The sequence below is a fragment of the Natrix helvetica genome, assembly GCF_964273705.1.
Source record: "Natrix helvetica genome assembly, chromosome: 1".
Lineage (NCBI taxonomy): Eukaryota > Metazoa > Chordata > Lepidosauria > Squamata > Natricidae > Natrix > Natrix helvetica.
This window is the reverse complement of record NC_138548.1, coordinates 69,333,527-69,359,461: the sequence shown is the minus strand read 5'-3', so window position 1 is coordinate 69,359,461 and position 25,935 is coordinate 69,333,527. Positions and strand designations below refer to the sequence as shown.

Sequence of the window (25,935 nt, the reverse complement as noted above, 5' to 3'; positions counted from 1 at the left end):
TAAATACAGCCACTTTGCAGTGCAATGGTCTTCCACCTCCCCCAAAAGTGGTTTTATTCAGTCCTTAAATTGACAGTCCAAAAGGCAAAATGGCCGCCTCCTCCCCAAAAATATTTTTCTAAACAAATCAGAGCTCACCCCGCTGAGGGTCACGTGTCATGTGCTTCGTGCTTTCTTTCTAGGAAAACAGAAAACTGCAGTCAACGCGGGAGGCGAACAAGGTGGCTCTCAAAAGCCTTTGAGCGGTTGCTGATGCCAATCTGTAAAGTGAGAGGCAGAAGCGCCAAGCTCTTCAAATGCGATTGCCCGAGAACAATCAAGCTTGCTTTGAAACCTCGCTTAAAGGAAACCACCCGAGGCTCGCAGAAAACCTGAAACGGCATGTGCGTTAGGAAAAAGGATAGGGAAGGAAGGCTAATGCCTCTCCAAGACGTGCGAGCTTCTGCCTGAGCTTCGCCGTGCCAGAAAGAGCCCACCTACCCCCAAAATAGTATTGTCAAGTGCCCCACTTGGAAGCACGCCGGTTGCGCTTACTAGAGGGAAACGAGCAGATGGCTAGGCTTTGTTTGCGCTTTTGGCGGTGCAAACGCTGGAAGGGGACGGGCGCGCAGTGGCATTGAAGCGAGAGGGGGGGGGGTAAGCAAGAAATATGGGACAACAGAGTACCAGATGCAGTCAGCTTTCCCCCCGCCCCCTCTCCCATTTTGCCATGGTGTGTGCCCCTCTTTGGAATGAGATGCAGACCTGAAACGTCAGACGGCTTCTCCAGGGTCCAGACATTTAAGTGGAAACACAATGGAAAAACAGCTGCGCTTCGAAAAGCAGGTGCTAACGGCGTGCCTTGTGCGGCGAAGAGCGCTGGCTTCGTGCGGAGGTGACTGTTAAGTAAGAGGGAGGCAGAAGGACATCCCCACACCGCCATGGGCTACAATGCAAGCTGGGCTTCAGCCAACGCGAGCGAGCGCGGTCCCTTTCAGGCTGTCAAAAGCTCCCTGAACGCATCCAGTGCTCAGATCGTGGGAATCAACCGAAGTGCCCACGCGGTCGGGACGTCAGAATACGAGGCATATAGGGAAGAACAAACCTATCGACATTTTACTACCGTTATGCAGGTTGTCATCTTAATAGGTTCTCTGCTAGGTAAGTAAACACGGTTGTAGGGTGGGGTCCCCCAGTGGTCTTGTTTATACAGGATTTAACTCTTTCAAGAACTATGGTCTACAGGAGGTAATACACTTAGAAGGAAGAACATTTAGCACATTTACGATCACCACCGTTCAATATTATGCTGCCTTCCTAGATGACAACATGCTGTGCTTTGGTCATCCAAGATTGCTATCTTCTGCAAAGCTGACCTATTTCCAATAAAGGAAATTACCTAGCTGAACTCCGTGCTGGATTGTAGCCTTTTCCACTTTCTGGTTAGTGGGTGAGAGATAAGGGCTTGCCCATATTCATTTAGAAAACTTTTATCGAAATTCTAGTTTCTCATAGGAGCTCCCTATCAATGCACTACTTCTGCTCCTTGTTTACATTCTATGGAACTGCAACACTAGAAAAGTTTTCTAGTGGCAGGCCAGTTGCATAATGATAGTCCTCTGCAGCATCCCATATTATAATGATCACTTGCTCTAGACAGGAAAATCACTATCTCCAATTAGTTCTCTCCTTGGTTGAAGCCAACTCTATTGATCATGCGTTCAGGATTACTACCTTCCTGTAGAAATGTGTGCTTTTCTGTTTGTATGAATGATATGTAAGTCCCTGGAAAATCTATATGAGGTTTTAAGATATAATTCCCAGTCCAATCTTGTTGTATGCAGAGATGTGAGATGTAAATCTGAAGAATTATATGGAATTCATGTTTGGATATTACTTAACTTTATTTTTATTTATTAGAAAGTAAACATAATGAAAAAAAATCCCAGGCATTCATCTTACTATGAATTGAGGAACTAATTAAAATAGAAATATTTGAGGCTTTTGTTGAATTTCTAACAAAACATAAGCAATAATACAATAATACAATACAATAATACAATAGTAGAGTTGGAAGGGACCTTGGAGGTCTTCTAGTCCAACCCCCTGCCTAGGCAGGAAACCCTAAGCAAAAAGAAAGGCTGTGGGTTCCATTTCTTTCAATTGGATATAGTAGAGTTTGATATCTTAATATATGACTTCTAAAATATGCATATTTGATACTAAAATTACTACACCAAGTTTAGTGAGAATCACTACTTATTGATTAGTTGATTGTTGTCTTAGATAACAAATGGTTTGATCATTTAACCTCACAGAAGCTATTAGTATAGAGGCACTTCTTTTGTCTAAGTCCTTTCTGAGTAATTCCTTTTAATACTGTTTAATTTTTTAAGTAAATTGCTAGACTTGTTTAGACAAAAAGTTCCCCACCTGTATACTTTTTGGAGATACCTGGAATTTACAGGTAAACCCGTTTTCTAGGTATCTCTGAAGCTCAGGCAACTGCAGTTGTAATTCCCTCTTTATATCCTATGCTTCCTTATTAGATTAAAATACTGTTTCTTCTACTGTTTTGGAAGTACATTTATGAGTCCTAGAGTTCCTAGTTATATTACTATATTATTTTTATTTGTCTGTGATGTTTTTAACCTATTAGGTATGTTTATCATGTTGTCACGCTGGGTCCTATATAGTGTTATCTCTGTTTCCAAAGAAAAGTTCCTGCTTTGTGATGCTTTCAGATTTATTTTGCTTGTACTTTTACATATCCTATTACCTCCTATAGCTGATATTCTTTGTACCTGCTCTGAACTGAATCCAAGTTAATTTTACATGAGGTTCACTGGCATTTTATAAAAGGTAACTTCTCAGCATTATTCCTTGATACATAAGTTATAAAAGTATAATAAAATATTTCAGTTTGCAACCATGATAGAAATAAATTAGCAAACTGCAATATGGACTAACTTTGCTGATGAACATATAATCCTGTAATGAATCTCTTTGGAGACTCTCAGTCATCCAAGCCATGGTTCTCCCAAAGATGATTTTTCAAAAGGCAACTGGACTTTGTTTTTCCTTGAAGACATTTTACTTTTCATCAAGAAGCTTATTCAGTTTTGACTGAAGAACTGAAGAAGCTTCTTGGATGAGAAGTGAAATGTCTTCAAGAAATCCAGTTTCCTTTTGAAAAAGCGCCTTTGAGAATATAATTAATCATTTTTCCAATTCTGTAATACTATGAATGCTAAAATTAAAAAAGAAAAAAGAGATTTTTTGATTGAATATCCTTAAAATGCCATGTATTTTTCCAAAGGTGATTTTCCAAAAGGCAACTGGACTTTCTTGGGGTTTTTTCTTTCTTTCTTTGAAAACATTTCACTTCTCTTTCAAGAAGCTTCTTCAGTTCTGTTGCCTTTTGGAAAAGCACCTATGGGACAACCATGGATGATTGGGAATCCATAGACATCCATGTACTCCTTGGTACTGTCTGAAGTAAGACAAAATGGGTTGTGCTTTTAACTAGATTTCCTATCTTTAAACTCAAGTATAGACACTGTTTGCTAATTATATGATAGATGATAATTGGGTCATCTGAGGCCTGTGTGTTACCTCACCTCTCAGGAGGGCATTCAAGTTTAAGACCTCTCTACAACATCTACACCAAAGGAACTTTAAATGAATTTTGGGGAATTAAATCCAAGTATCATACACACCACAGTCTCTTCCAGGTAAATATTTTTTTCATTGATACACATAATTCAAACAGAATCAAAGAACTAAAATAGTTTCCTTTAGAACGAGCAACAAATTAATAATTTATAAAGACTTGAGCTGGAGCAAATTAATAATTAAGTGCAAAATACAAAATGAAGAATAAAATGCAAATCAAAGGAAATCCATAAAAGAAAATAAAGGGTAAAATGAAAATCAAATTATTGCGGAATAGAAACAGATAGTGCCATTTGTGTCACAGACAGTAATTGTAGATACAGAAGATCCATCCTTCTAAGACTGTAAGCCATTTTGAGCCTGGATATGTAAAATCCCTTCTGCAGTTCCACATGAATGGCCGTGAGCCTTGTTCATTGAGCTTTTGTATCATTTTGCCCAGTTGGTGTCTCCCTTACTCTGCACTAAAAGACTTGACACTGTGAATTGATTCTAAGTAATATAAAGAATTATTGACTTATTTACATTGCAGCAGTCCATTCTTAAGATGAATAGGACATGAATAGTCAAAGGGCCAGCTATCCGCAAAGGGGCACAGCTGACATACTAGATAGATCTGTGCAATGGCCTTCTTGACCCCAGTTGCCATCTCTTATTCAAATAGGAGCTGTAAGTCCAACCTCCCCCCCCCCCACACACACACACTGCACACCAATCTTGAATGGGGACAATTGAGTAATCTGAGACAACTTTACATACCATGGAATAACATCTATATACATGTATACAGAGCCGATGTTATTAGCAATTTATAAGCAAACGGCATACTGTATTGACATAGATTATCTGTGGATGTTGCTTATAATGAAATATGGCTCCCATTTATTGGGGTGGGGGGTTGTATGAGAAAGAGAGAGAGAGAATATATCTCTGCAAATTCCTATATGTTGTTTCTTACTTTAGTTTGTTTCTTTTTCTTCCTCCATAATTTGTCCTGTACATTGCTTATTTTGTTTGGTTTGATATTGAAGCAAAATAAACCGAGAAGGACAAATACGGTACAATGAATGTAGAAAGGGATTAATTTATAAAAAACAATTAACAATTAAATAGGGTTAGGATAAATGTGTTTATTCTGAACATGGACATTTTTTTCTCTGACCATACACAAATGGAAAATGGCTATATGTAAGCCAAGAAGGCATGACATAATCTCAATTAAGATAGGATTCGATAGTCTGTGGGTGCAGCATTATTATATGAGGTAAGTTATCGTCGAAGCATATTGTATGAATTATACATGGGTATATTTGTTTGGGCATAGCATAGGTGCTAATCTTGTTCAAGAAAAACAGAAAGCAAATTCTGATCAGGTTAGGTCTCTATATCCTGGAGAGAAACTGTTAAGGAAGAGTTAGGAGGGAAAAGAAATTCAGAGCATTCTTTATCAAATCAGAGTTTGAAGCCCAGAGCAGGCTTCAAACTCTGATTTGATAAAGAATGCTCTGAACAACCTTTCTGAGGGCAGGGGTAGACCTTCCATTACCCTATCCATCCTTTGCTGATAGTAAGATTGGTATAAGTTAAAAACACTTTTATGCTGAGCATTGAAAATATGTTTCTGCTGGGGAGGGGGAGTGCATTATATAGGTTGCAGTATGTCTAGAGAAGCATGCACTGAATGTTTGCAGCCCTTCTGGGCTCTGAGAGCAGTTTTATTTGGAAACTAGCTGTTTTAAGCATCTTTAATGCTTAGCATATCTATTTTGCATCATTTTTGGATAAGAATGGACTCACCCAAAATTGGTCATTTTCCACAATTTACAGATTGAAAAAAATATCCCAAGGGCCACGGGGACTAAAGAAAGTAAGCCATGTGTAAGCAGCTGAGTTTCCTTCTGACAAAAGCGATGTGCTCAGAGTCAAACAGAAAGAAGAAAACTATTTAAATTTGAATTAATGAAAAGAGTTCTGCCGAATTTTAGGTTGCTTGATTTCCTTGAGATCCATTTAACCAAAAATAGACTGCAGGGGGGAAATGGAAAGTGATGTCACAGAGAATAATAATAGCGTTTGAATGAACATAAAGAGATAATAATGATTCTGGATGCAATTAGTTTTTCCATCTTATTTTACGCAGTTACTGGCAGGGTAGAAACTGGCAGTCAATGACAGATGCTGGTACTTTTTCATTGCATCAGCCAATGATTTGGTGAATCTATGTGAACAATCATGGTCCTGTCTATGAAACATCTACTGACTTTCATTCTCATGGTATCCTATTTGTTGCTGAAAACCTTCAGATCCTTTTGTGCACTTCCTAGAAAAAAAAGGAGCTTCAAGCTAAGATATCTGAGTACTGCCAAGGGAAATGGTAGAGATCAGTGGTCAGGAATTCAGCATGGTTGGGTTCTCCCATAACAGGCTTCTAGGATATAAATCAGCTGTAGAACATAACCTGTGAAATACATAACTTAAAATTTCTACATCTAGAACAAAACTGTCTTATTTTAAGTTCAGCCATATCAATATCTATCTATCTATCTATCTATCTATCTATCTATCTATCTATCTATCTATCTATCTATCTATCTATCTATCTATCTATCTATCATCTATCTATCATCTATCTATCATCTATCTATCTATCTATCTATCTATCTATCTATCTATCTATCTATCTATCTATCTATCTATCTATCATCTATCTATCTATCTTCATGCATTAGTATATTAAAAAACACCCCCCAAAAGGTACCCTCCCAAAATAGAGAACCAAACAAAAACATATTGTAATATATAGAAAAGACTTTAATCACACTAAATAATATTGATCATTCTTGATAAAAAAGACATTTCATATACAGAAAGCAAACATATTTGAGCCATTCATTTGAAATAAATGCATATATGGTAATACTTTTTTAAAAGTATACCCATATACTTTATCCATGTATAAGCCCATCTACAGGTAGGAAGACCCTTGAATTTTTAACCAAAATAACAGGAAAATGCGTCACCTGTAGATAAGCAACTGTGAAATTAAAACATGAAAATTTTGAAGGACAATAGTAATAGACTGGAAATTGTATTTCTTCCTGAAGCCTCCAGAGAGAGAAAAATGGCCCAACGCGCAAACTGGAAGTCCATTCCCAAACTTCTGTTTTGCACGTTGGGTTGTTATTCACCCTCTGGAGACTGGCCGGCGAAAAATGGCTGAAAATGAAGGCCGAAATCAGCTGGCCAGCGCACGCATGCATGCTGGAGCTGACAAGGCAATGCCTTGTGTGCCCTAAGAAATGGCTCCATGTGCCAACTGTGGAATGTGTGCCATAGGTTCACCATCACAGGACTAGTCTATTAGGTTTTAGGATCTTGATTCAATGTTGTAGAGACCACAATTTTTATTATCACCCCCTTAAAACTATGATTTTTCTCCAACAAGTCTAAAACTAATAACTACTATAGTGGTAGCTAACTTATTCATTCAACAAGTTGGATGCTTTAAACAACCAAGAATAGTTTTAAATAATCCAGAAAGAAAAGTATTGAAATAAATTGTATTTCTTCCTTAGCCCAAAATATTATGGCACTGAGAATAAGATTTTGCCAGAGAGGAGGGAATTAGGTTCCAGTTGCAGCTAAATAAATTTGTTGAAAAAACAGTACCTTCGTTCTTTTGCTGAGTAACTAGGCTCTTTTCCAAGTTTGGTGCCTATGACAAACTGCTATTTTTCAGAGCCCTCTATATGATATCCAAATGCATATCCGGTGAGGCTTTAAAGTAAGAAGCTGGCTCCCAAGAATAGAAGCCAAAGTCTGGCAAGCAGTATGGCTGAGGATCAACTTCATGACCATGGGATTGCTTACACTAATAGCAATGGGCAGTCATAGATCAAAGCCAGTGTTTTTCAACTTCGACAACTTTATAAGATGTGTAGACTTCAACTTTCAGAATTCTCCAGCCAGCCTGAGAACCAATGAATTGGGATTAATTCTTGTGCCCCCAGTGCAAGTTTCCTAATCTAGGTTGTCTCCCCCACCCCATGTTATCTAAGATATGAAATTTAATATGTGTATGCCTACAATATCTTAACTTTTCCTTACAGAATAAACTTGGTTTGTGACAATTGTTGGCTTAAATCAAGAAAACTCTACAGCAAAAGAATAGTCTTCCTTTGATTGCTGAAGATATTTCACATCATGTATTTAAGTGTATTTGTTTTAAAGAGAAGTGTTAATCAGACTTCTCCGGCATCATGTTTAGGTTATCTGACTGAGGTTTCATACAAATGCAAGGCACTTAAATAGGTGCCTTCCTTCTTAAATGGAATATGGCCTTCAAATCAATCCATCTAGTGCACATTTGCTACTCGGTCCTATTGCCATTTCTTATTCACCTTTAATTTGCTGAGCATCAGGCTTTACAGTTTATTCCAGGTTTAGAACTCAGATTAATTGCCTCTTCAGGTTTCCAAAGGCATTGTGGGCAGCTATCCACTTGCAAGAAGTGTGAAAGAAACTATGAAAGAACATCATAAAAGAACATTCTTTCAACCTTAATGATTTCCCCCCCTCTTTTCTTAGGACCTCCTGAGGACAATAAGATATGTTTTGTGAGTTCTACATGTATACTGTAATATCAAGACCTTGTAGAAGTTACATATGGCGGATACCATGGGTACTCCTTTTTAGTAGTTGATGGGGAATTTTAAATTACATTATATTTGAGATTTCTGAAAATAGAGCATTGAGCAGAGTAACATAATAGAAAAATGATAGACTGACCTCACTATGTATAAAAGGTTGCCCTTTTAATTAATGGTATTTTTAATTCTGCTTTACAGAAATCAGACTTGCTAGAAGCTGACTGTAGATTCCCCATTTATTTCAGAATTTAGATATCTAGCTAAAGAGGAAGAACTGGATGTAGTTTTCTCCCTGCTCCCTCTTTGTAAGGACCCCCACATACTTCAGCAATGTATTACAATTGCATGTAAGCGAGGATCAAGAGGGTTGCATTTGATCACATTATTCAGTAATAGAAGAAAAACTGACTTCTTTTATCTCTTATTCAAATCATGCCAATCCTTCACCTGTTTCACCTTACTCCTTCAGTAGATTCACTGAGATTCCAAAAATGGTATATCCACATTTTTCAAGACATTTGGGGAGCTGCAGCGTTCAAACACATCATATCTCAACAGCACAAAATTGCTAATCTGAACAATTGCAATTTACTAGGAACTTTGTACAGGCTCTGCGTGACAATCTAAGTTTTGGTGTGGCATGACAGTAAAATCTAAAACATCTGGTAAATTCAGGCTTGGAAGCCTAAATAAACTGAATTCGTAGTTTGTGTTCTAAAAAGCCTCTCCTATGTAAGCTTTTTTTTTTTTTTAAAAAAAGAATTTCATTGGTTTTTAAGCATTTATGAGGAAAGGTACAAAGGTGTATAGAAAATTTTGGTAGCTCCCGTGCTAGTGGTAGAAATCCCTCCAAATCTCACAATTTTTACAATGTTAAAAACAACGTATAAAAGATAAGCATAAACAGAGTCTTCTTCTACATTATATCAACCATGTGTTCAATCATCTCTTTCTTTGTCACTTTCTAGTATATCAACAATTACCATAATATTTCAAATACCTTTATTTTTGTGACCTGAGCCTTTTCGATATTGCTCTCTCCTCCCTGTCCCCAGATGGAGCCACAGGCCCTCCCTCCTTCATATCTTGCACATTACTACCTCTTTCACCACCTCCCCTATTTTCGTCCTTTAGGAAAGAAATATGTTTTTTTAATGAAGGCTTCTGCCTCCTCCACTGTATTAATTCTAATTCTATTTCCCTCCCAAAAAATCAACATTCCCTCTGGCAATAACCATCTAAACCAAACTCCTTTGTTGTATAATTTCTTTCATAAGGAGGAAGTATTCCTCCTTTTTTCCCTTATTTTTTTTCAGAATTTGCTTAAGAATGGTAATTTCTTTATCTTTATATTTTAATGGTCCCTCCCTTTGGGCCCCTAGCACCTCATCCCTCGTGGTCCTCCTAAGAAACTTAACATGTACCTCCCTTCGAACATTGTGTGTTCTAACATATGCTGAATTAACCCTGTAAACCAGATCCATATCCCACCACAACTGTTCTTTGTTTCTCTTAATATATTCTGCTAAAATTGTACTCATAATATCCTTAAGGTCTTCATTTTCTGTCTCTGGTAGGTTCTGGAATCTGAGAAAAAGGGACATTCTTTCAAGTTCTATTTTTGCCATAAAATTTTCCAATTCTAAATTTCCCTTCCAGACTACCTTAACCTCCTCCCCTAATCCATCTGCCCCTTCCTCCAACACCCCAATTCTTTGTTTATTTTCTGTTATATGATGTTGTACACCTCTGAGTTCATCTTTGAGATCTGTCACCTCTTTTTTCAGCTCATTTTGACCCCTCATAATTTCCTGAAACATTTGGGTAACAGATAGTTCTTTTGAGCTCTCTCCAGTCCCTTCTTGTTGTAAAATTGAAGTAATTTTCGCCTGCTGCATGCTTGGACTGGAGGTGTCAGAAGCAGGAGCCGAGAATGACTTACCCGTTGGTGGTTTTTTGGGCCCCATTTATCTGAGTTCAGGGATGATAAGTCTTTTACAAAGAAAATGGTGTCAGTGGAGCGCGCAGCTGTGCCGGTCCAAGGAGGCAGGCAAATCCAAAAGTGAAAAGTTAGTTCTCCTTCACAGTTCCAAGGCACAGAGGTACACCAGAAAGGGGAAAAGTCAAATGATCAAAATTAATCAGGAAGACTATGTAACAGGAGAGGTCCAGAGCATCTTCAGAGAGGGTATTAAAACAATACCAGATATTTTTTTTTCAAAGGTTGTTTCAAAAGGCAGGCTAAGTACAAAAACGAAGATGGAGGGATGCCATCTTGGCTCCTCCTTTTGCAGGGAGAAGAACAAGGATTTCCATAAAGTTTTTTCCTTTTAAGAAAACAGCTCAGCAATCACCTCTTGCAGCTGTGATATCGATCTTTCTCACATAGTTAGTACAAGTGGCAAGTCAGCCTTTATTCTCTCTCCATTCCGATATAGAGAGAGATAGTTCAAATGCCGCTTTGTCCGAGGGGGGGGTAAAGAGAAAGAAACACCCCCCTCTAATCTTCCAGTTTCAAATAGATTGAACAGAAACTTATAATAGTCTGCTGCTTATCCGTTAACGATGATTAAGGAGATTAGGACGGATCTCTCCCCACCGGCATTCTAGCCGCTCTTCCTTTGATTATCTCGTTCCTCCCGGAGCCCATTTGGCGAAAGGGCAGACAGCCAGAAGCTGTTTCATGCCCCCCCTCCGCTCCCCGGCACCTGGGGCGAGGCTGGAAACACACCTGCCGGCTGTCGCCGAATCTGGGGGGTTCTAGCAAGCCGCCCTGCGGCAGGAGATCCCTCCAGGGCCCCCTGTGCTCCTAAAAGGAGCCCACCGGGGAGCCAAGCAGCGGACAACACATCCATCACCTACAGGAACCGGAAGTGATCTCCTCCTATGTAAGCTTTTTGATACAATCATGAAAACTAATCATCTCACCATTCAGTGACAGGATGGGAGATCAGTTTCTGATAGAACAGAAACAAATATATTTAAGAGCAAACCAAATATGTAGGAACAGAGTACTATAGGGAGAGAATTAAAAAAGCTAAAACTCAGAATGAATTGATACTAGAAGCAACATATAAGGCTTAGCAATCAGAATATCAGATTTTTAGTGGATAAATCAAAGTATTTAACAGGTAACAAAGAAAAGATAGAGCTAATTTTTCATGTTTCAGATTCCCTTTTTTTCCAATGAAAGAAAATGTGTTTCAGATTATGAGGAACAGAATGAAGAAATAGCGTTAAACATTGAAATTTACAGAAGCATAGTTAGGGAATACTTTGAATTATTTTGAAACTCAAGATCCAGATCAGTAGCATTCTAGGGTTCTGAAGGAACTGGCTTGGCTAAAACTTTATGTGTTAATTTTGAGAAACCCAGAAGACTGGATTAAATGCCAGATGTCTAGAGAACGGTTAATATTAACCTTATTTTCAAAAAGTTGTAAAATTGAGGGAATTAGCAAACTGGTATATCTGACATTAACATACGGGGGACCACTATAGCAGATTATAAATATAGTGATTTGAAAGCACTTTAAAAACTATTTGGCAATTATCAGAAATGTACATGAAATTGTCAAGAGAAAAATATTAAGCTATACTAAAGGTTTTTTAGATTATTATTATTATCTAGTTACACAATGCTTTAAAAGCAATATATCCTGATTTCAGGAAACAATTTGGCAAGATATGTCATCACATTCAGATTCAGTGTAGGCTTGACATGATAATTACATGGATAAATAGGTACTCAAAATGCATGCTTAAAGAATTTTCAACAATGTCTCCCTATGAGGTTGGACTGCAATAATGCATAGTATGTGACAAGGTTCCATTTTTATTTGTATTAATAGTTAGAATGAAGAAGTAGAAGGGATGCTTCAGTTTAATGGGGGGATGCTCAGTGAAGTGGGAGAAAGTACCCCCCCCCCATAACTTCTCCCAATCATGTAAACTTCCTTAACCTGTGTTTAAAAATATAGTAGCTCAAGTGCCTAAGATCTATCAGTAGACAATGACAGCAGGCGGTCTTCTTGCTATTGTGATTATTCATAGATGGATGGGTATATTCACAAAAGGGGATGATGTTCTTAGGATCATTTGGAAAATGCCTTCTCCAAATTGCACGGTTTGGAGAACAACTCTTCAGAATAATCACAAGAAAGATGTCCATTTGCAGAAAGGCCTGAGGCGGCCTGGATAAGAAGGCAATAGGTTGGTTATCCAAGTCAGTAGCTGAGGGGGAAAAAAGATGTGCAGCAATTTGGTTGAGTTGGTGGGCCCTATACATGGCTGAAGCCTTCCAGGCTTGTCAGATAGTCAGCAATCAAGGCCTCCAATGCTGTAGCAGATTTCTATGCACTGGGGCCCCTGTAGCCTGCAACAGTGCCTTCCAGTGCCTCTCCCACAAGCTACCTACATGATCCTTATCTCAGACTTTGTCTGCTTAATGATCCACAAGATTGACTAACAGCAGAAGTGCCAAGATTGAGGAGAGCAAAGTGGTTACACAATGTCCTTAACTGCTTTGCTCAATTACCAAGATTTCAGACTCAGTTGTGGTCATAAACTGAGGCCTACCTTTATTTCATTTATACATTATTGTTCTGACCCCCCCTCTGTCCGGTAATGAACACTGACACAGGTTTAGCTGTCTGCAACACTTTATTGACAGTCCTCTAATCTTGCTGGCTGAAAGCCCAAACCTGACTCACAGACAAGATGTTGGCAGCAACCCAGACTCCAACAGATACAAAAAGAGCTTCTCCAGCTGGATTACAAACAGACACACAAGGCAGATCAGACAAAGAGTTCTCCAGAGTAATATGAACGGTTATGTCCTGCAAGAAGTCTCCTCCCAAAATCTCTCCTTATATAAGCTCTTGGGAGGGGCCATGCCACAACCACCTGAGCTTCATTATCTCTTAGGAGCTTGTCTCCGGAGCAGCTGTTGCCTTCGTTTCTCCACCCTTCTCTGCCGGGCGTCAGGGACAAACTCCCTCCGATCCTCCCCACTGCTCCATGCCTCAGGCGCCTCCTGGTGGGCAACCAGCCTCTCTGGTCCCTGCTCTGTGTCTGAACCCTGCCCAGGGTCCTCCACCTCCTCCATAGCCGACTCATAGAGTTCGTCGCTATCTGAGTCGCTCAGCAGCTGCAAAGGATCCTGCTGGGTCACAACACATTATTATATAAGCAACATCTGGAATGGTTACAAATTTGTTTTGTGAAATGTGTTATAATTGCTAAGAAACATACCGTATATTTCAATGGAGATACAGTATTTGTTTATGGGATTGCCTTACCAGAGTGGCTTACCCAGGCCCTAAGAGTGTTATAATTTTAGTGTACAAATAACAGTGTGAAGTGATGCTTGTTTTACTTTTAATCTGTTCCATTTTTGTAAGCTTTCCTGGGAGTGATAGAGCAGGGTAGTTTATAAACCTTTTAATGCCGATGCTGAACAGAAATATCAGCTGGTAATGTTGATCAAACCGATCACCCAAATCAGTAGATAGGAAGGTGAACTTAAAAGGATATAATATCCTGAATGCACTGGCAAGTGAACAGTTCTTCATATCTACATTATTGCCCTAATAAATCCATCAGTCTAATCTTGTGCTCATGAATTTAATCCGAATTAAGCATGTATTCAAGCAGACTCACAAGAAGGATTACATTAGAAAGGTGATAGATGTCAAAAGAGAAGCTGAATTATAAGAAAAAAAATGTAGCTACTCATGCTATGCAAAGAAAATCACATAGGCCCCTTCTGACCAGTATTATTACATTGTGATACTGCTGAGCCCATATATATCAACATCTTCTGGCTAGTAGCTCTGTCTTTTACCATAGCCAAGCCTTTCTATATCTTTCTATTTTCTGGTCCTCTATCTTCAGAAGGCAGTGCTCTCAAAAACTACTGTGTTTCCCTGAAAATAAGACAAGGTCTTATTTTCTTTTGCCCAATGAAATATGGCCTTGGCCTTATTATAGGGGGAGGGCTTATTGTTTTGGGGTTGCTGCTCCCTTGCGAACTGGCTCCCGAAAAGCCGGGGACAGCCTCAGAGGCAAAGTAGTCATAAGGTGACCACACTCACAAGCAACCGCCCAGCAAACCTCCAGCCAGGCAGAGCACCATTCATTGATCTAGGGGGTATCCCAAAGGCTCCAAGGCATGTGGCACTCTGCCCCACTCCCCAGCTCCTGCAGCTTGGCACATTCGGGATACCCCCTAGGTCAGTGCATGGAGCTCTGCCCAGCTGGAGACGGGGGTTGTGCAAGCGCCTGTTCCGCCCCCGCTGCGCTCCGAGCATAACTTGTTCTCCGGCTTCCAAACTCCAAAACTCAGCTGCCGAGTCTTTCAGCAGCGGCCGCTATAGGAGTGCACTCTATGGTTGTGGGCTGGCTGCCGGACAGAGAATCTTCCGGACAGAGAGTTGGGCAGCGGGCAGAGCACCAAGTTCCTTGGTGCCTTAGGGATAACCCCTAGGTCAGTGAGTGGTGTTCTGCCCAGCTGGAGAGGGGGTTTGCCGGGAGGCTGCTCATGAGTGTGGTCACCTCATGGCTGCTTCGCCCCTGAGGCTGTGCCTGGCTCTTCGGGAGCCAGTTCGCAAGGGAGCAGCCGCCCGGCAACTCCCCATTCCGACCAGGCAGAACACCACTCCCCAACCTAGTGGTATCCCAAAGGCGCCAAGCAACATGAATGCCTTTTCCCCCCACCGGCTCCCGCGGCTTGGCGCCTTCGGGATACCGCTAGGTCGGTGAGTGGTGCTCTGCCTGGCCGGATGGGGGTGTTGTCCAGGGGGCTTATTTTCAGGGGGTGGGCTTATATTTTTTACCCACACAAAAAATGTGGCAAAAAATATGGCAGGACAGGTCGTATTTTGGGGGAAACATGGTAGGTGAAGGAACATTTGGTATGCATCAGAGTCTGCTGGTTGTTTAAGTGACACCATGGCTGAGGTTCAGGATTCTTGGAACCAACTCTTCCCAATTATCTTCCTTGGCTGAGGAGAGCTTATGCCATAAGACAGCGATGGCAAACCTTTTTTGGCTCGCGTGCCACAAGTGGGGGGAGCGCAGGGGGGTCGTGTGCGTGTGTGCCGCACCCATAATGCAATGCGTGACCCCCAGTGTGCATGCACGCACAAAAGGCACTTCCCCCCCATTTCTACATGCTTTTTTCACCCTCCCCAGGCTCCAGAGGCTTTATAGGAGCCTGGGGAGGGCAAAAAGAGCCTCCCTCGCCCGCCCGGAGGCCCTCCGAAGGTTTCAGGGACCGTCCGGAGGCTTCCCTGATGCCTTCAGAACGCTCAAAACGACACTCCGTGCTAACCAGAAGTCACTTCCGGTTTGCTCAGAGGGTCGTTTTAAGCGCTCCGAAGGCTTCAGGGACCGTCCGGAGGCTTCCCTGACGCCTTCGGAGCGCTCAAAACAACCCTCTGAGCAAACCGGAAGTCATTTCCGGTTTGCTCGGAGGGTCGTTTTAAGCGTTCAGAAGGCTTCAGGGAAGTCTCCGGACGGTCCCTGAAGCCTCCGGAGGGCCTCCGGGGGGACGGGGGAGGCTCTTTTCGCCCTCCCCAGGCTCCTATAAAGCCTGTGGAGCCTGTGGAGGGCGAAAAATGGCTTTTAAAAACGGTGAACTCAGCTGCCCAGCGCGTGCATGCGCGCTGGCCAGCTAACAGGGCAGCGCCTCGCGTGCCCTGACAAATGGCTCCACGTGCCACCTGTGGTACGCGTGCCATAGGTTCGCCATCACTGCCATAAGACAATGGCAGTATATCAATTCCAATAAAATACCAATTACTATATTCCTTTATTGACAGTAGTCAGATGTTCAAGGGAACCATGCTTTTTTTCTGGAGATGTCATATAGAAAGATATGTGGATGTCATCAGTATATCAACATTACTCAGCTTTGAATCTCCCAAGTATCTCCACCAGTGGTTTTATTAAAAATATGATTTAAAGTTTTTTAAAAGTACTAGAGACAAAATAGGGCCCTGAGGGATATCGTATGAGCCATTTCAAGGAATAGGTTTGTCTAAGAAATACATTTGAATACATAAGAGACAAGAACAGAATAATTGCAAAACCATTTCCAATTTGCTTAGGTGATCTAGCCTGGTACATCTTGCTCAATGCTTTCAAAAATCATGAGAGTCAAGAAAAAACAATAGAAACATACTCCCTAATTAGCCCCATGTATATATCAGCTTGATCAAACTTATCAAGGTTTTGTTCCCTGAAATCAGTTTGACATGGATCAAAGAATCTATTACTTCTAGCTTGCCTGAAGCCAAGAAGTTACTTACTCTCAGTCACATCACCCAATCATTCAAGGTTATAGACTGACCTATAATTTTGCATCTCTGTGGGATCCAGATTAGACTTCTTAGGAAGATGAACATTAGCTTCTTTGAGTGCTGAATAAGAACATAATTCTCTCATTATACTTGCTGTAGAATATCCACCAAATTATAAAAAGCAAAGATATTGGATGCACAATGAAGGATTAATAAAATTACTAGCATCTTAGCTGAAACAGCTGAAAAAAAAAATAAGAGCACCGAGAGTAATGCAATGAACTTAATTAAGTAAATTGATTTTTAAAAATTCTTGACTGTATAATGCTGGGTAAAAAGAAACTAAGGAAGAGGTTATTCAATTTTTATGAAACTTCTTACATGCAATCTTTTCTTGAACAAATTATAGATATTAAACATACAAAAACAGAAAAGCTCCTGCTTCAGGTAGATATTCCACTAGTAGATGAGTTCTTTGCCCCAGTATTCTTCTTCTTGTGCCATATCTGTTATCGGACGTTGGTGCAGTGGTGGGTTCCGGATCCCGTGGCAGCGTACCAGGCGTCCACCTTGTGCACATGCGCTACGCACGCCACCACCTGTGACGCTCCAGCTGCTCGGCAGAGTTCACACAGGCACCGTACGCAGCGTGTGCAAATGGCCCGCTAGCTTAAAAAGAGGTAAGGAATGAGGATGGGCAGGTGGGCCCAATAAAAACACTGTTCCAGTATGGTGGCAGCTGCTCCCAGCTGCCACTGGTACACCCATACCGGGCGTACTGCCCGAAACCCACACTGCGTTGGTGATCATGTTGGCAATCCTATTTTTATCAACAGTCACACGAAAAGTGCTGTTGAGTTTTGTCCAAACCGGTCGCTTAGATTTTTGAAGCCATGATGTTCTTCTTCTGCCTGGACTGTTTGCCTTCAGTCTTTCCCTGGAGTATTAAGTGAAGTACACCGTATTTTTCTGGGTGTCGCATCAAATGTCCAAAATATTCTAACTTTTGCTTTTTTTATGGTTTTGATGATTTCCCTGGGCTTTGCCAGGTAGCTTATCACCTCCTCATTTCTCATTTTGTCAACCCAACTTATACGTAACAGCTGCCTGTAAATCCACATTTCAAATGCTTTTCGTCTCTTCAAGTGGCTTTCTGTCAGAGACCAACTCTCCACTCCGTAGAGCAGGATAGAAAAGATGTAGCATCTGACAACCCTGATTTTCAATCTTAGGTTTATGTCGTGATTGCAGAAAACCTTGTTCATTTTGAAGAATGCTGTTCGAGCTTTCTCCTTGTTTTTACTTCAGTAGTCATGTTCCAGCTTTCATGTAAATTAGAACCAAGGAACGTGATTATTAGAGATCAGTAATTATGCATTTCAAAATATTTTTTTGGTGCCAAGCCTAATGTCATTTTTTTTGCATTTACACTTTACAGTATAAAAAAATTGGATAAGAACTTGCAGAGTCAGCAGGTTATTTACTTCAAAATAATAGTTGCTGACTCTGCAAAGTTGCACCCAATTTTCCTGTTATCGTAGAGACAGCAGCCAGAGTGGGCATGTCCGTCCATTCGGACTGAGTCTTATGATATCATCGGGCCCTTGTGGCTCCTCCCCAGTTTCAGACTCAGTCCAACCTGGACTGGCTGTGAGAATTGATCTCTCCTCCAAATTATTTAGTTATATCTTTAATTGGTGAATTTTTCCAAAACAATTTTGTTCCTTAAAATTGGTTCCTTAAATAATCCTTTATTCTATAAATTGGAGGGAAATTCCACATTGATTTCTGGCTGCCACTCCTCAGCCGTCTGATTGCCTGTGGCCACGAGTTCACTCAGGAAGCCTGCCTTGCAATCCAATCAGCCAGCTCACGAGCTACAGCTCCATGGCTGTTTCCCCGTGGCACTCCTTGATTCTGGGCACTTGGAGGGATGCACGACTGGCCGTTTCGTGCGCAGCAGTTCCAGGTGAGTCCGGTGGCTATGCTGCAGATTGCCTGGCCACACTTAATATCGGTGGCCATTTTGCGGGTCAGAAAAGCCCGCAAAGATAATGGTGGCCATTTTGAGGCTCGGAAAAGCCTCAGAGAAAAAAAGTTGGCCATTTTGGATGCTTTAAAAAAGGTGCAAACTCTACAGCAGCCATTTGGAGTGCCCAGCAACGTGAGATCACCCCAGGTGGACCGGATCAGGAGTGCCTGGCCAGCAAACGGGTGAGACCGTTGCCTATCTTATTGGGATGTTGATTTATGTTTGGGGAAATGCCTGATCCAGCTATGGATACGAATGCAGGACTAGAGGAGGCAGGGCCATCAGGGGCAAGGAGAAGCAGGAAGAGGCAAGCCAAAGAGGCCCCTTTCTCAGGAGTAAACCCCAAGGTCTATAAAGTGACTACCAGGGCAGAAGAGCACAGAAAAAAGGCCCTTGAGAAAGAATTTCAGAGGCCCCAAAACAACAACATAGTCTAACTGCCCAGCCCTCCCTTCCTCCCTCCAAGGATCACCAAGTGGCGTCCCCAGCTCCATCTATCTTGCCTCCTATGGGCCCTGACCCCCCCCCCCCCTGGGCCTATTCAGAAGGGGAATTGTTTTCTTCGGAGTCCTCGTCTTCTATGGAACCTGACAACAGAGGCAATTTCTTTGATGTCCCTCTCAGTAGGGAGCGCACCTTTGAACAGGCTTCCCTCCCAGTTACACATGGCTTTGGGGCCCCCCACACCATGCTGCTATATCAGCAATCATCACTGCTGAAACCATTAAACAGATCATGGCTGCTGGCCTACAACAGCAACCCCAATCTGCTCCATCACATCACCATAAACATAAATCTTCTGCTGCGGCTCAGCAACCTGATCCCTCTGCCTCTACTTCTCAGGCTTCAATTGGCGGGGAGCAAGATAACCTGCAGGACTCAGACCTGTCTGATGACGAGGTGGTCACCCCAGATACCCCTGCCTTTACTGGATTATTCAAAACTGATCGTTTCAAGTCCCTTCTACTTAAGGCCATTAAAGCTGCTAACTTACCATCTTCTGCTTCAGCTTCTACTTCACAGGATAAACCGGCAGAACCGGCTTCAACTGAGGGTCCCAATACCCCATTCACCGAACCCACGGTGGAAAAAGAGGTGATTCCTGTTCTCAAGATATTCCTGAACGTCATCCAGAATCAGTGGGAGTCTCCAGGCACGGGGCCACAGTTATTTATTTATTTATTTATTTGACTTATTTGACTTATCAGTCGCCCCCTCTCCGCAAAGGGACTCGGGGCGACGTACAATCAAAACAAATATACAGATGTGGCATGGAGGAGGTGACATCAATGCTTAACAAATAAGATTCCAATAAAAAGCCACTAGGTTAAAATAAATAAAAATAAATTAAAACAGTTTAAATAATTTAAAACCCCAAAATTTACATTTACCGTAATTAAAATTGCCAGGGAGGTTAGAAAGTTCTAGTTTAAGCCAGGCCGGCTAGTTGGAACAGGTGGGTCTTGAGTTTCGTGCGGAAGGAGCGGAGATCGGTCGTTATCCTGATGTCTGGGGGGAGGTCATTCCAGAGGGCTGGGCCCATCACAGAGAAGGCCCTACTCCTGGGCGCCGCCCTCTGACACTGTCTGGTGGACGGCACCCGGAGGAGTCCCTCTCTGTGAGAGCGAATTGGTCGCAGGGATGTATGGGGCAGAATGCGATCCCGCAAATAGCTAGGTCCTGTGCCATGGAGCGCTTTAAAGATGGTAACTAACACCTTGAAGCGCACCCGGTAGACCACAGGGAGCCAGTGCAGCTCGCGCAGGAGAGGTGTTATATGGGAGAACCTCGTTCTCCCCATAATTGCCCGCGCGGCCGCATTCTGGACCAGTTGCAGTCTCCGGGTGCATCTCAAGGGGAGCCCCATGTAGAGAGCATTACAGTAGTCCAGGCGGGACGTCACCAGTGCGTGAGTGACTGTACGGAGGGCATCCCGGTCCAATAGGGGGCGCAATTGGCGCACCAGACGAACCTGGTGGAACGCCCCCCTTTGCCATGGCTGCCACATGGTCTTCCATAGACAGCGGGGCGTCTAGGAGGACGCCCAAATTGCGCGCCTGCTCCACGGGGGCCAGTTGTTCGCCCCAGATGGCCAGCGATGGAATACACTGGTTGAACCGGGGGGCCGGTAGCCACAGCCACTCCGTCTTGGAGGGGTTGAGTCTGAGTCTGTTGTCTCCCATCCAGACCCGTACGGCTTCCAAACACCGGGACATCACTTCGACGGCCTCGTTGGGGTGGTTTGGGGTGGAAATGTACAGCTGTGTATCATCAGCGTACAGGTGGTATCCCACCCCAAAACCACGGATGATCTCACCCAGCGGCTTCATATATGTGTTGAACAGGAGAGGCGAGAGGACCGACCCCTGTGGCACCCCACAGGTGAGCGGCCTCAGGGTCGACCTCTGCCCCCCTGTCAGCACACATTGCGCTCGGCCAGAGAGGTAGGAGCAGAACCACCGCAACACGGTGCCTCCTACCCCCAACCCCTCCAGCCGGCGCAGTAGGATACCATGGTCGATGGTATCAAAAGCCGCTGAGAGGTCTAATAGGACCAGGATTGAGGAACAACCCCTATCTCTGGCCCTCCAGAGATCATCCACCAACGCGACCAAGGCCGTCTCTGTGCTGTGCCCGGGCCGGAAGCCGGACTGGCGCGGGTCTACCGTGTTTCCCCGAAAATACAACCTGTCCCGAAACTAAACCCATGCCACATTTTTCGCGTGGGCAAAAATATAAGCCCACCCCCAAAAATAACCCCCCCCTCCGGTCAGGCAGAGCACCGCTCACTGACCTAGCGTTATTCCGAAAGCGCCAAGTCCAGGAGCTGGGGGGGGAAGCGCTCACGTTGCTTGCCGCCTTCGGGATACTGCTAGGTTGGGGAGTGGCGTTCTGCCTGGCCGAAGGGGAGAGTTGCCAGGCGGCTTCTCCCTTGTGAACTGGCTCCCGAAGAGCCGAGCACAGTCTCAGGGGCGAAGCAGCCATGAGGTAATCATGCCCACGAGCAGCCGCCCGGCAAATCCCCTCTCCAGCCAGGAAGAGCGCCATTCACTGACCTAGGGGGTAATCCCTAAGGTGCCAAGCCATGTGGCATTCTGCCCATCCCCCAGCTCCTGCGGCTTGGCACATTCGGGATACCCCCTAGGTCAGTGCATGGAGCTCTGGCCGGCTGGAGAAGGGGGTTGCGCGAGCGCCTGTTCCGCTCGCAGCTTCACCAAGCCCTTGCCAGGCTCTCCCAGGCCACCGCCGCTGGCTGCTGCTGCCCACCGCCGCCCACCGCCGCTCCGCTCCGCGCAACTTCAAAACTCGGGGCCGAGTCTTTCAGCATCGGCTGCTCTAGGAGTGCTCTCTATGGTGGGCCGGCTGCTGGAAGACTCTCTGTCCGGCAGTCAGCCCACCATAGAGAGCACTCCTAGAGCCACCGATGCTGAAAGACTCGGCCCCGAGTTTTGAAGTTGCGCGGAGCGGAGCGGGGCGGCGGCGGGCAGCAGCAGCCAGCGGCGGTGGCCTGGGAGAGCCTGGCAAGGGCTTGGTGAAGCTGCGAGCGGAACAGGCGCTCGCGCAACCCCCTTCTCCAGCCGGGCAGAGCTCCATGCACTGACCTAGGGGGTATCCCGAATGTGCAAAGCCGCAGGAGCTGGGGAGCAGGCAGAGCGCCACATGGCTTGGCACCTTAGGGATTACCCCCTAGGTCAGTGAATGGCGCTCTTCCCGGCTGGAGAGGGGATTTGCCGGGCGGCAGCTCGTGAGCATGGTTACCTCATGGCTGCTTTGACCCTGAGGCTGTGCCCGGCACTTTGGGAGCCAGTTCACAAGGGAGCAGCCGCCCGGCAGCCCCAAAACAATAAGCCCTCCCTGATAATAAACCCAAGGGCATATTTCGTGGGGCAAAAGAAAATAAGCCCCTGGCGTATTTTCGGGGAAACACGGTAGATAATCAGATTCCTCCAGGTGACGTGGGAACTGCTGAGCCACCACGCTCTCTACAACCTTCGTTAAAAAAGGAAGGTTGGAGATAGGACGATAATTTGCTAGCTCCATTGGGTACAGAGAAGGCTTCTTGAGCAAGGGCCTCACAACTGCCTCTTTCAAGGCGGCTGGCAGGAAACCCTCAATGAAGCGTTCACAAGTCCCAATAGCCAGCCTCGTGTAACCTCCCAGGATGCCAGTACAAGCCAGGAGGGACACGGGTCCAATAAACACATGGTGGCTCAGTTGATCAAACTTGACAAACGTCTCTACAACATTGCACCAGACCTCACCCAGTTCTTCGAGACTCCCCTAGTGGATGCACCGGTTGCAGCCCTGTCTTCACCTACTGTGGTCTCTGGAGCCCCTGAGGAGGTTCTCAAGCCTGAGGAGAAAAGGTCAGATCAAACCTTAGTCAAAAACTATCAGGCTGGGGCCTGGGCTGCTAGGGCCTCTACGGCCACTTCCTTTTTCTCCAGGGCGACCCTGGTTTGGATTGAACAGCTTCAGGAGCGCATCGCTCCTACTGACACTAGATCACATAGGGATCTCAACAAGATCAGGGCAGCGATTGAATTTGCGGCTGATTCTTCCCTTAATGCTGCTAGATTTGCTTTTAAAGCCATGGCCTCTTCAGTCACAGCCAGGCGTCTGTTTTGGCTCAAGCCATGGCAGGCGGATGTCCGTACCAAGTGGCGCCTAGCAGCCTTCCCATTCAGTGGTACCCAATTAGTTGGTAATCCCTTAGACCCGTACCTCACGGAATCTAAAGACAAGTGCAAGGTCCTTTCATCCATCTACAAGAAACAGGACAGTCAGCCTGCTCCCTTCTATAGGAGGTCACTCTTTCGACCGGTGGACAGGGGACCTTCCTTCCCCCGTCCACAATGCCAATCATACACTCCCAGACAGGGATCTCACCAGGACAGGTCCAATAGAAGCACACAGCATTTCCCCTCCAAGAAATCTTACTGTGGAGGAGGCAACCGCCAATTTTCACGTAAGAAATGACTATCTGGACTCTCTTCCGATCGGAGACCGCCTGGCATTCTTTGCCCACTGCTGGGAGGAGACCACAACAGACAATTGTGTACTCAAAACTGTCAAATTTGGTCTCATGCTGGAATTCCTCTCCATCCCCCAGGAACACTTCGTGTCTTTCGGTGTCCTTGCAAGAGGGCACTGATGGAACAGGCCATTCAGCACCTGTTGGAGATCCGGCCCATCCAACCGGTTCCTCCCCATCAGGAAGGGCAGGATTTTTATTCCCGCCTGTTTGGGGTACCGAAGAATTCCGGGGGATGGAGAGCAATTTTAGATCTAAAAACATTGAACCGCCACATTGTCTATCGGTGGTTCAAAATGCATTCTCTGCACACCATTCTCCAGGCAGTCAGGAAAGGCGATTTCCTCACGTCGGTAGACTTGACAGAAGCTTACCTTCATATCCCCATCTTCATAGACCACCGAAAATATCTCCGTTCCTCCTATGGGGGGAGGCACTTCCAATACCGAGCTCTTCTGTTCGGTCTATCCTCTGTCCCCAGGGTATTCACAAAAGTTCTGGCAGCACTAGCCGCCCACATCAGGTCATACCCAGTTTGGATTCTTTGTTACCTGGACGACATCCTCTTGTTGTCCAGGTCTCCGGTTCAGGCAGAAAGAGATCTCACCCTCACCATTCATACCTTGCGGAATCACGGGTTCGGGGTGATTCTCAAAAAGAGTCACCTCGTTCCCAGCACCCACCTTCTCCACCTCGGGGTCTTGATAGTCACCATGGTGGAGAGGGTGTTCCTATCCAATGACCGCATTCTCAGTCTGAGGGAACTTGTCAGGAAGGTGCTACGTCTATGCAAGGCATCCCTTCTTCTTCTCTCCCAAGTCTTGGGCAAGATGATATCCTGTTTCAGGATTGTCCTGTGGACCAGGCTTCACAGCAGGAGCCTTCAATGGTTCATGCTTCCACATCAAAAGGCCGACGGGGGCAACTCTCCTCTCAGCGTCCCCCTTCCCAGACAGGTATTACACTCTCTCAAATGGTGGCAGTTCCCGGCGATTTTGCAAGGGACCTTGTTCAGGGAGCCGTGCCGTCTCACACTTACGACGGACGCAAGTGATGGGGGGCACACATGCAGGACCTAGTGGCTCAAGGTCAGTGGTCCCTCGAAGAGAGCCAAAACAGCATAAATTGGCTAGAATTGCGGGCGGTTCGCCTCACCCTCAGATACTTCCACCACAGAGTTCAGGCCCGACACATATTAATCCTCAGGGACAATACCATGACCAAGGCACACATAAACAGACGGAGGAAATCATTCCTGGTCCCTGATGCAGGAGTCCAACCTGTTGTGCCAGTGGGTGGAATCGCACCTGTCATCTCTCAGGGCAGAACACATCTCAGGGGTGTCCAATGTCCAAGCAGACTGGCTGAGCCAGACAACAATAGATCAGGTGGAGTGGAGCATCCAACCGAACCTCTTCCATCGACTGACACTACGCTTCAGCATCCCAGTTCTAGACCTGTTCGCGATGGCAGACAACAGCCAGTTTCCCAGGTATTACTCGAGGTTCATGGACCCCATGGCAGAAGGGGTAGACGCTCTCAGATGCCAGTGGCCCAGGGGTCTCCTGTACGCATTTCCTCCCCCTCCCCTCATTCAGAGGGTAACTCAAAAAATGCTGGAGCAGGAGGCAGAACTGTTAGCGCCGAATTGGCCATGCCGGCCTTGGTATGCCGACCTGGTGACTCTGTCAATCTCCACCCCATGGCATATCCCATGGTCTCTCCTGTCTCTACACCAAGGGTCAGTTTGTCATCCCGACTCCCAGTGGCTGCAATTAACTGCATGGCAATTGAGCGGCAAGCCTTAACAGCCAATAACATCTCCCTCAACGTCATTGCTACCATTCAGGCATCACGCAGGAGCTCTACTAACTGCATTTATGACGCCACATGGTGTACTTTTGCTCTGTGGTGTTCCAACCAGACTGTTGAGACACTTAGGGCATCCATTCTGCAGATGTTGGACTTCCTGCAGAGGGGGCTTGATCAGGGACTTACCCCTAACACACTACGCCAACAGGTGGCCGCTCTGGCCTCTGTTCTGGATGGCCTGGCATCCAAACATCTATCTTCTCACCCCTTGATCCAGAGATTTCTCTGTGGAGCGTCCAACCTGCGTCCCCCTGCCATACGTAGATATCCGACTTGGGACTTACCTTGTGTCCTAGAGGCTTTGACTTCCGTGCCCTTTGAACCTATGAGATCCACTTCTTTGAAACTGTTGTGTTTCAAAACGCTGTTTTTGGTGGCTGTAACCTCAGC

At 44.6% G+C, this 25,935-nt stretch overlaps 1 protein-coding gene across 1 annotated transcript in view; it reads left to right on the top strand.

Annotated features, from left to right (window-relative positions):
* The first annotated feature begins 864 nt into the window (after window positions 1–864).
* Window positions 865–25,935, top strand: part of GPR176 (G protein-coupled receptor 176) — a 34,743-nt gene continuing 9,672 nt past the window's right edge. Inside the window, exon 1 of the mRNA XM_081934377.1 lies at window positions 865–1,140. Within this exon, the coding sequence (XP_081790503.1) occupies window positions 921–1,140 (220 nt within the window). The 5' untranslated portion in view covers window positions 865–920. The remainder of the gene's footprint in view (window positions 1,141–25,935) is intronic.